An 11,815-nucleotide genomic window follows, 5' to 3' on the forward strand; every position below is an offset into this window, starting at 1 on the left:
TCTATTTCCCCACAATCTCGGGGGCCCTGCGTCACTAAACTGCAGAGTTCCTGACTCCTGATGGCATGGCCAGGCAGCCAGCAAGGAAGGCGTGATCCACCTTCTCCCTTACGTGAAGATTAATCTTCCAGATTCTGTTTTGGTCGCATTTTCACTCATTATTGATGCTCAAGTGCAATGCCGCTGATGCGTGGATGCTGTGGCACCGTGCAGCAGGTCACCGCGGGATCTCCGGGGAGGCATGATCTCTGGTTGCCCATCAGCCTGGCAACAGAGCCCCGGGCCCTCCTGCCCACCCCGCCCCACAGTGTGGCAGCATGAAGCTGGTGTGAGAAGAAAAATCACAGATACTATTACCCACTCACAAGCAAAGCCCTGTTCCAGTTCTCTCCTGAATAATAGTTTTATTTGTTGTGACCTTTGCCATATTTCTTACTCTGTTCACCACGTGACATCCTCGTGGGATATTTAGTTGTGTAGGAAAATGTCCTGGACAGGCCTTAACCCAGAAAATCTCCTACAAGGCGCGGACGCTGAAGTTCATTACAATCACAATGCCAGGTGGCTTCTCTCACCTTCTATGTGGTGCCCCGGCCACAGCTCCTGCTCACCTTCCTTCTAGAGCATCGCAGCCACACCAAAAGATGGCAGGGTCTCAGTGGTGGGCAGGAAAAGGCTACTGAACCAATCCTCCCCCCCCCCTCTACCATCTTCCCGTTGGTCAGTAGTCGTGTGTGCTTAGAAAGACTGAGTCTAGGCCCATTCTTATTAAGGAAATGCAGAACCTTTGATCTTCACACTTTGAGGGTCTCTGGGTGCCTAGCAAGGTGCTGGCCACTCTTGATATGCCGGGCAACAAGCACCACACCCGGTTCGTTGCCAGTCGAAGGAAGCTCTAAAAAAAGTTACAGGACATCGCCAGGGATCATGCGCCAGTAGCTCACGCCTATAATCCTAGCAACTCAGAAGGCTGAGCTCAGAGGGTCATAGTTCAAAGGCAACCCAGGCAGACAAATCCACAAGACCCTTACCTTCAATTAACCAACAAAAAGCTAGAAGTGGAGATGTGGCTCTTGTGGTAGAGCGCCAGTTGTGAGCACTTTCTTGCCAAGCGAGAAGCCCCAGGTTCATGGAGGAAATAAAAGTCACAGGATGTAGAACTCTGACATTTGTGTACACATATCTATGTAAATATCGTGTGTGCAAGAGAAGGTAGGATGTGCTCCATCCGACAGGGGTGAACAGCAACATTCAAGTCCCAATCTGTGTTTGATCCATGGGTACGTGTGGTTTGGCTACTTTTGCACAAGTCCTCTAAAAAGTATTCCCTCTAAGGAAGATTCCTTCGATGCAAGTTCAGTGGGTGCTAGTTGAGTACACTGAGGACACTGAGACCACGTGCTTTACCTTTAGGTGCAGACACCCGTGGAGGGAGAGCTTTCACTTCTAAATTGCTGACATTAAGTACAAAATGCTCCAGAATCAGCACCCTCAAATGCTAGATGCCTTCACTGTTTCTATTTAGTTTTCACAACAATGCATCATAAGCCATAAATCGTAAATGCAATCTAGTGCCAATTACACACAAATGGTGAGGAGCTGTCTCTGAAAACATAATTGCTTAATTTTCTAAAAAATCCCCGACATTTGGTTAGCCAGCTAAACCATTTACCACAGAAGGAAAGCCAGGTCTAGTTGCCATTCACAAGATTATTTTGCTACCTATGAATTCCAGCATTTTTCCCCCAACCTAAGCCATCTGAAAATCAAACTGGTATATTTCTAAGATAACTGTACCCCCAAAATGTACTTATAGCCACCTATATGAGCCCTACATTCTTTTAGAGTCAGTAACTGCATTGTGTGTGTGCGTGTGTGTGCGCGCGCACACTTGAGCCAGACCTCTTCCACTTCTAGCTTTTCTTTAACCTTTTGGCAGTTGCCCTTCATGCCTACAGTAGCTTCAAACCAGAATCCTCCGATCTCAGGCTCCAGAGAAGCAAGGATTACAGGAGGAAGCCACCAATGCCCAGCAATAGCTGTGTTGTTTTGTTTTTCTAATCCCTTGCACAAGGGACTTTTTCCACTCATCCTAAATGAAGGAAACCTAGCTGGCTTATTTAACCAGCGACAACACCCTGCAGCCTGCAAACAAAACACACCCAGCTTAGAACCCACAACGCTTCACAGAGCTCCGATTTTAATGGCTTACCAAAAGGTACCCAGCAGAAAACGAAAACATGCAAAGCTACACCAGGGTCAAATGAAAATGCATATGTTCTCAAATTAGGAGAAGCAACTGGTTACCTGCAGGAAGGATTGTGTGTGCCTAGAAATGGTGGCATGGGGGGGGGGGGGAGGGGCGGGGCCTACCCTGTCTCCTCCCAACGCCTTAATCCTTCGGCCTCCCCTACACCCTGAGATTCTGGGCTCTCTCCTGAGAAGGAGAGACGATCACTACTAACGCTTGCTATGGTTTGGGTCTTCAGTCTGCCCCCAAGGACCCGAATGTTACCATCTGGTCCCCAGGGTAGGGCTGCTGGGAGGTGGGTGGAGCCCGTGGGGTTTCATGGCCGTGGGAGCTGGGCTCCTGAAGGGAATCCGGGAACCATTCCTATCGTGAGGCTGCTGTCTGGAAAGGACAAACCTCTAAGCCAAAACGAACCTTCTCCCTTTATAAATGCATCGTCTCAGAAATGTGTTACAGGAACGGAAAGCTGACGCACGCACACCACGTCCTCCTCCTCTCCTTTCCACTTCCCAGAGCCCATGTGAAGGCAGCCTCTCCCCCCACCCCCCTCCCCCCTTCCCCCTCCCCCTCCCCCTCCTGCACCTGCATCTGCCCATCCTTTTCTTTTCCTTCCATCCCCACATTCCCCCCAGAACACCAGCGGGGCGGCCTCTGTGGACCCACCCTCTGCCACCCCTCCTCCCTGAACCCCCAGTCAGGGCTGCAGCCACACAGCACCTCCTTCCTGGACCAATTCAACAACAGAACGTATGGGCCCAGGGTCTAGAGGTTGAGCATGGACGGAGGGCGCCATGCTGAGGGAGGAGGGGCATCCAGGGCCCGCTCCAGACCTCCCCCCACCCCATTCCGGCTTTGCTTAGCTTGTAGCTGTTCACAGATGTCCCGCCCCATTCCCTACCCCCACCCCCACCATGCACCTGTGCCCCAAGGCCCAGCCCATGGCCACGCTGGAGGAGACCCCACCGGCACAACCCCCCCCCCCCCTCCAGTACCTCCCTCCCCTCCCGGAAGACTTCCTGAATAATATGGCTGCCATCTAAGGTGCTGGGGTCAGGGTGCCAGCACCTTGCCAGAGGGAGGCAGCTCTGTTCCAGGGCAAATGGGAACCCCTGAGCTCAGGGTCCCCACTCCCACCCACTACTGCCTCCCCATTATCCCACGCCAACCCCACACCCACTGCCTCCTAAGTCTACTCCCTCTCCCTCTCCCTCTCTCCCCAACCCCATTTATCTTATAAATCGCTGCCACATTAATTTTCATCACAGACAGGTCTGACCCATTTCCCTGCTGTGAGGGGAAAGAAAAGAAGGGGGAGGGAACCCGGTGGCAAGGATGGGCATCTAGTGACCAGCCACGGTGGGGACCCCAGCAGACCCCCCCCATGCCCAGGGGGAGGGCACAGCAGCCCAGAACCCATGGTCCTCCGGACAGAGAGCAAGGAAGGAGGCCAGGAGCACCCTGGGGAGAGGAGCCAAAAAAGAGCGTGTGTGCCCCCCCCCCCCTTGGCTCCCCGTTTTCTCCACACCCACCACCGCCCACACTCATCTGCACCTCGTGGCAACATTTAGAAAGGTGAATCTGTGACCTCAACATTCGTGGCCAAGATCTTCCTTCCTTAGACAAACAGTGCAGCAGGTTCGAAGGCCCGCACAAGCACGTGCACCCTAGGGAACGCCAGGACCAAGCTCATCCAGAGCAGACTGGCCCGAGACCCGCCCTGCATCCTGCTAGATGCAATCAGAGCTGTCTGTGATGAGGAGGTGAAGGTTCCAGAAGCGACTACACCTCAGCAAGAGGTGGAAAGCAGCTCAAATGCACATCAAAGGCAGATGACAGGATCCCCTAAAGAATGAGTTGGGCAGGCAGGCCAGCCTCAGCTCAACTTTTCCTGACAGGGGGAAAAGGGGACGGGAAGTAGAGGAGGAAGGAGGGGGTTTGAGTCATGGTTCAGTTGGTAGAGAGCTCGCCCATGATTGATAGCGTCTGGTACTGAGTTCAAGTCCCAGTCTCAAACCAAAAATAAATAAATAAATAAAATAAAAGGAGAGAGAGAAAAAAAGGAGAGAAAGAGGGAGGGGAGAGGAAGGGAGGGAAGAGAGGAGGAAGGGAGGAAAAGGCTCTGGCATGTGAAAGGGGCTAGCTCGCCAGCAAGTTCTCTTACTCATAAATTGTCTATGAACAAGTCATTTCACCTCCCTACAACTCTGTTTCCTGATCAGTAGATGTGCAATTAGCTGCATTAGAGACTAAATGAATTGTTCCAGGAATCCAATGAGTGATACCCTCCCGTCTGAGCTGAACAAATGTAACTTCCTCCCCCTTCACTGGGATGCCACGGGGTTGAACCGTGGTTCTCGGAGCTCCTTTCCCATCTGGAAATTCTTGCCTACAAATGCCCCTTCTCCCCATGGGCTGGGCACCAGACCCATGAGACACAGATCCGGCCTTCTTGGGTGGCCTGCCCCACATCGGTACCTGCCCCGTCTATCCAAGTAGACAGGGGGGACAAGGACAAGGAAGGAGCGACCCCAGTATGACGTGGAGTACTTAGCACTCAGCACATCTCTCGGAATGAACTCAATGAAGAGACAGGAAATGACGTGGGGTACTTAGCACTCAGCACATCTCTCGGAATGAACTCAATGAAGAGACAGGACGGTGGACAGGGGAGAAGGGAGGAGCACAGTTCTCTACCCTGGCTGAGGGTCCTTGGTGGTGGGAATGACACCGCCCGGGGGCGGCTTTCCCGGGTGACAAGGCCCTTGTATGGGGAGCAGAGCGACACTTCATTGTGACCCCATCCCCAATACTACACACGGAGCTGGGCTCTGGCAGTGGCATTGTGACAGCTTCACAGAATTAGAGAGGACGTGCTGAAAGCGAAGGCAGAAAGGTGAGTCTTCCTCTCGTCCCCTTCCTCCTCCCTCAAGAGGCCCAATCCGCTTTGTGGGCTGAGAGATGCTTCTGGAATAGCCTCCCCAGGGTGAGGCTGGTACTCCCCACTCAGAACCCCCACACCCTGGTTGGTGTCATGACTCTTTGCACACACTCCTTTGTAAGATCTCTGTAAGGATTGCATGAGAAAAAAGTACACATGAAAAGCGAAGAGCAGCCACGGTAGAAAGTACATAACAGAGGAGCCTACAAGAGAGCAACGTGGAGAGAGACTTCTAGAAAACCCCTCCATCCTCCTGACTCAGCCCGGGCCCGAGCAGTGCTCATTTGCCAGGCACATGAGACCAGAGGAGGTTGTGCTTGCCATCGGAGCTATTGAAACGTGCCGGAAGTGCTTCAGACAACCCCAAAGGGTACTTGGGCACCAGGTGCCCTACAACCGAAATGGCATGGCTAGCCTCTGGTCCTGCCAGCCTCAAAATGGCGTCTCTCATGGCCTCCACACCAACTCTGTCTCAGTTTCACTCACCCACCTTCCTGCTCGCCCTCCTGAAGGGGACTCCCTGTACTGTACCCACGAACACCAGTCTGCAAGTGAGCTTCTCCTGAGGAATCTTTCCTTCCTCTTGTCACTTAGATCTCTGTTGTAGCCAACGCCATGCTAAGCATCATGGGAAACTAGTGTCCCCGGCCTGGTTCTAACCCTCCCATGGAGTGTTATAGTTAAATGATAAAGTGCATACCACTTACCAGAAGCCCCAGAAATAGCCAGAAAGAGATAAATCAGAATGAGCTGACGTGATCCCAGAAAGGTCCCCGACCATGAAGAAATGAAGGCATGGCAGGGGAGGGCAGATGATCAAAGGTCATGTGCCAAGTAGAGCTGTTAGGACTGGATGAGCTGAGGGGCAGAGGTGAACACCTCAAGAAATGACAGGAGGATTCAAGGTGGGTTTCTTATTTGCTGAGAATGTGGGGTGGTGAAGGCTGCAAACGGTACTGGGGTGGTCTGGTGAAGTATTTACCACCTTCCAAAAAAAATTCATGTTGAAGCCCTAGCCCCGAGGCTATGGTAAGGGGGGGCAAGGGGGCCTTCAAGACCAAATCGTAGCCCTGGTGACTGGGACTTGTGCCCTTATGAAAGAGCAGCCTCTCCGGTGCTCCTTTTAATTCCTGCAATCCCAAGCTCTCAGAACTGGGGGAAGCCACTGTTAAAGTCCTTTCAATCTCATTATTCAAACAGCTCAAGTTCTGTGACAGGGATAAACAAGCTCCTGAAGCCAGAGGAGACAGAACAGGAAAGAGAACAGAACCCTGGGGTGGGAGGGGTAACAAAGATCTGCTGTGGGAGGACAGGCTCAGAAATGTCTACCAGATAACCCTGCACGTATCATGTCCAGGGAATCCGGTGAGGAGGTGGAGATGGGTGGGAGGGGACAGGGACACAGGAACATTGGGATTGGGAGGGAGGTCGTTACTGGTGACTTCTGGGACCACTGAGGAGAAGGCGGGGGGGGGGGGGGGGGAAGGAACACAGGGCAGGCAGAGACCAGCCATGGGTGGTCAACCAAGGAATTTTAGGACAGGCGACATGAGCATGCTTCAAGATAACCCAGAAGGGAGAAGTGGCGAGGAACAGAAAAGAGTGAAAAGGATGTGTGGTCCCTCCAGTGTGGGACCCAGGACGCCCCAGGGCTGAGACGCAAGAAAGGAAGGAAGAGATCTCCTTTTCAGTGGCTGCCAGGACACTCTGAAGGTCGCACAAGGGTAAATGGGAGAAGACGGGGCTGGCCCATGACATTTTGGGGTGACACTTTTGAGATTTGTCCCATACACAGGAGGCCACCCAGTCTGGACCTGAATCCTGACCTGAGTTCCTTCAGGGCTCCAGTTTTTGGGACCTGATCTTCACACTCAGAAAGGTGGAAACAGGCTGGGGGATGTGCCCTGCAAGTCTCCCGAACCCTCACACTGGAGATGGTGTGCGTGGCTTCTCACCCCTGACTGGCCTGCTCCAGCCTTACCTTGCAATGCATCACAAACCACTCCACCACTGATTTGATCCTGGACACAGGACAGCATACCATGTATGATACCAATCTTTTCTGGATTGATGAAATACCCATAATGTGGAGAATATCAGGAAGCAAATGCGTATCTCATATCCCTCTCCCCCAAAACCCATCTGGATGAGGCTGAAGTCCTTCTTCAGATAACTCAGCCTTAATTTCTTAAAAAAAAAAAAAAAAAAAAAGTATTTAAAGACAAGATACAAGTAAGACTGGATGTCAAATAAACGAGTGCCCTAGGTGTTTTAAATCCTGCTCTCCCTGCCAATGCGTACACACTAATTCCTAAGTTTAAAAGAAGAAAAAAAAAAGTCTTGATGATATATGTTCCTTTCTCCCCACCACAGAGGGTGGGGAGAAAGGAACAATTTCCACTGCTCCCTCGAGAAAATACGACACTGCAGCCTCCACAGAAGTGGTTTGCTGTAAACCCTCCATTGCTTTCAGACCCATTCTTCCTGTACCTCTACAAACCAGGACCTGACACCTAGCACAGGCAGTGCAGCGCCCTCCCTATGTGATTCAAATCCCTGCTAGTGAGTGAACACCTTCAAAAACGCTTCCCCTCCTTATCTACAACAAGACGTGCAGGCATGGGGAGGAATCCACGGGAAAACAGCTAGGCCAGAGGAAGGCTGGAAGCTCTTGTCATCATTTCTATAGCCACGACCAAGCTTGAAGTCTGTATAAATGCACAGCCACAGGATCCACTATTCCTCAGGAGTAACTCAAGTGCACCCATTACAAAGTGCTCTGAAGACTACAGCCCTCAGCCAAGGTTATCTTCTATCAAGGATTTCTTGAAGAGATAGATTTGATGCCTTCATTGAAATTCTGTAAGGTTGCTGGAAATTTTTTTTAAAAAAACGGTTTTCTAAAAAAGACCCACATTTTTAAACACCAAATGGTGTTTCATTGCTACACTAGTGAGTTCATAAAATCTCCTAAATAAAGCACACGTTTCAGATCATGGATGTGAGTGGACAGGACAGGAACAGATCATGAGGGGCTATTTTCAGATGGGATTCGCCTCTACAGGTGTCCTGCCACATCACAGGGCAAACACCCAACAAGCCCGTAATCCCTCTAAAGACAAATGTATCAGAGAGGGAATGGTGTCCTGTCTCCAGCCATCCATCTCTGTCCACACACCCACTGAGAAGGATGGTTGGCAAGGGTACCAGCAACAGCACATGGAAAGGAGAAGGTAGCTAGATTAATAGGCTAAACAGGGACAAAGATCCTTAAAAATGAAGATTTAATTTACAGCTGCTGACATAGAAAACCATGGAAACCATCAAAGATTTCACCTTGCCAGACACCCGTAGCACACGCCTGTAATCTCAGCTACTCCGGAGGCTGAGATCTGAAGATTGAGGTTCAAGGCCAGCCTAAGGCAGGAAATTCTACAAGACTCTCATCTCCAAGTAACTACCAAAAAGCCAGAAGTACGGCTGCAACTCAAATGGCAGAGTGTCCGCCTTGAGTTAAATAATTAAGGGACTGTGCCCTAAATTCAAACCCAGGGACTGGTACACATATGTGTACACACACACACACACACACACAAATTTCACCTCTATTCCTACAAACAGTATTCTAAGGCCTCATGCAGAAAGAGAGAAAAAGAAAAGCTATAGTCAGTGGATAGAAGGATGCCTTGATGTGCCAAAAGGCTGACTACAGGTCCAACAGACAAAATCTGCTCAGGATAACAGACAGGGAGGTTTTGACCAGAACACCGGTATGGCCAGTTACCTACACACTGACAGTGTTTTCGTGACTAACTCATTCTCTTCAGCTGTGTGCAATGGCTTCATCGTAAGTTGAAACCATATACCTTCAACTTACAATTAGTTAAGATCCACTGAGTCTTGGTGCTCCTTGGGATGTGTGCTTTTGAAGAAAAAAAGATGAAAGATAAAATAACTCATACTGACAAGCTCACACATGCAAAGAAATGGGGCATGTGGAGAAACAAAAAAAGAGAGCTGGATGTAATAGAGAAACGGCATGCCTGGTTACTAACACCGCTAACATCTGTGAACAATCAACATTCTCAATTTAAGAGAATAAAAAGAAGCCAGGTGCCCATAGCTCACACCTGAAATCCTAACTACTCAAGAGGCTGAGATGTGAGGATTGCAGTTCTAAGACAGCACGATTAAAATAAACCACCAAAAAGCCAGAAGTGGTCCTGTGGCTCAAGTGGTAGAGCATTAGCCTTGAATGAAACATGGCAGTGCCCATGCCCTGCATTCAAGCCCCAGTACCAGTACAAAAAAAAAAAACAAAAAACAAAAAACTAAGAATAGCATGAAAGAATGGAAGGCAGTGGAATGGATCTGAACAAGGATTAGAGAATTTCCACATTACAATTACACATGTTGACGAAATGGCATATTTTTCTTTTAAATATTAATGGTAAACCAAAAAAAAAATCCCTTCCTCCACAGTGCTACTTCCTTCAAGGTCGTTTATCATCTGCACAACAGCCTACAGATGTTTTATAAAAAGAAAACTCACAGCCCAGGCTTGCCAGCTCTTACCCAAGCCCCACTTATCAAAGGTGCCGGTCCGAGTGACAGGCAGCTGCCCAGAGACATGCAGCCAACATGACTTTATATGTCCACAAGCCCGTCTCACGCACCAGGCCTGAGCCCCATTAAGCATTCCGATAACAGTACCTCCCCAGAACCCTCGCATGGATGAAGCTAGCCAGAACTGCATAGCTAATTTTAACCCTGTGGAGTTTGATAAGAAATTGAATTTTAAAGCCATCCAGCCACTGCATAGTTCATCTGTCAGGAGAAAAAGATGCCTTCGTGCTGGGAAAAGTCCACCGGGGCTGTGATTATTTGGTTTTTCACTAGGAACAATAATAAACGGTATGGTATCCCTTAGAAGGTTTAGGATACTTCCCACGAGCCAGGAATGAGCCCATATGGTCTGGAAGCCCACAGAGCACAGACAAGGGTGCAGACGGACAGGAATAGACCATGCCCACCTGGCATGCCCACCTGGTCTGCCTGTCCTTTATTCTGTCCTTCCCAAAGCTTCCTCCACCTCTGCCATCCCAACATACAAATGATCCCTTCCAAGAACGATGACAAAGAGCAAAAGAGAAAGAATAGTAATCCTGTGCCCTGCGCTCCAGGAAATCACCCAAACCACCGTTAAACCACCGTTAAGGCTACCTCGTGTGGAAGTTGCTGTCTGGCTCCTATTTCAAACCTCGACCCTCTCTGGGATTCCCCGAGGTTTATGGGGACTGTGGGAGCTGGGGAACCGCGGCGGCAGGAGGTGCAGCCCGAGCAGGGGAGCAGGGAGCCCGGACCCCGCCAGGACCAGGGCGCATCCCGGTGGGGCCAGGTCCAGGAGCAGGGCTGGCAGCCTGCTGGGGGTGGCGGCCCAGCGGCTGCATTTCTGGGCCCCGAGGCTCTGGCCCGGGCGGGGGACGGGGAAGGGGGGGGGCGCGGGTGAGCGGCGCCGAGTCCGCGGGGCGCCCGTGGACCAGGGGCGCCTCAGACAGCGCCGTGCCCGCACGCAGACGAAGCCCCTGCACGCGCACACACGCACATGTGCACGCACACACAGGCGTGCACACGCGCGCGCGCGCACGCGTCCAGGCACTGGGTTGCACTCAGGAGTCAATCAACCAGTGCGCAGGGAATGACACGCTCTAGATGGCTGCCCCCGCCGTGTGCACACGCGCGCGCACACTCACCCGCAGAGCGCCCAACTCACACTCATTTACACCTTCATGCACACAGAGACGCACAGCACACACATTTACACCTTCATACACACAGCACTCACACAGCACACACACCTTCATACACACACACATTTACATGCACACAGCACACAGAGACGCACAGCACACACAGAGCACACATTTACACCTTCATACACAGCCCACAGATACACAGCGTACACACATCACACAACACAGACACACAGCACACACGACACGCAATGAACACACAGCACACAAATGCACATCACACAACATGCAACACACACACAGTCTCCTCCGCTCCGGGGACCCGCGGTCGCCCCGGAACGCGGCACCCGGGGTCCCCCTCTCTCCCGACCTGGGCGCCAGGACCGCGGGTCCCCAAGCCCCCGGGCCCAGCCCGGCCCCGCACTGGCCCACGGAGGCCCCGGCGCGCAGCGGGGCCCCGGCGTCCGCCTGCAACCGAGCCCGGCGCCTCCCCACGGGGTCCGCCCGGCCCCGGGCGCCGAGGACCCGGGCGGCGGCGGCGGCGGCGGCGGGCGGCGCTGCGGTGCCCTCCCCGCGGGCGGCGTGGGCTCACCGTGCGCAGGAACTGGATCTCGTCCTCGCCTTCGCCCCCATCGGCCATGGCTCCGCGGGCCGGGCCGGAGCCGGCGGCAGCCGCCCCTGCGTTGCCGGCCGCGGCCGAGCCGGTTCAGGTCGCGGCGGTGCCGCCCGCCCGCCCGCCCGCGGCGTGGAGAAGGCGCGCGGCCCCGCGCCGCACCGTGCGGGAGGAGGACGGAGCGCGGCCCGGGACGCGGGAGGCGGCGGCCTCGCAGCCCAGCGCTCGTCCCGGGCTCCGGCGAGCGAGTGCGCCCTGCG

At 52.6% G+C, this 11,815-nt stretch overlaps 1 protein-coding gene across 1 annotated transcript in view; it reads right to left on the reverse strand.

The window, feature by feature from the left end:
• Ryr2 (ryanodine receptor 2) overlaps positions 1–11,610 on the reverse strand; it is a 413,538-nt gene extending 401,928 nt beyond the window's left edge. Inside the window, exon 1 of the mRNA XM_042686202.1 lies at positions 11,535–11,610. Within this exon, the coding sequence (XP_042542136.1) occupies positions 11,535–11,582 (48 nt within the window). The 5' untranslated portion in view covers positions 11,583–11,610. The remainder of the gene's footprint in view (positions 1–11,534) is intronic.
• Between the last annotated feature and the right edge of the window lie 205 nt (positions 11,611–11,815).

The sequence above is a fragment of the Dipodomys spectabilis genome, unplaced genomic scaffold (assembly GCF_019054845.1).
Source record: "Dipodomys spectabilis isolate Male_0828 unplaced genomic scaffold, ASM1905484v1 ptg000096l, whole genome shotgun sequence".
NCBI lineage: Eukaryota > Metazoa > Chordata > Mammalia > Rodentia > Heteromyidae > Dipodomys > Dipodomys spectabilis.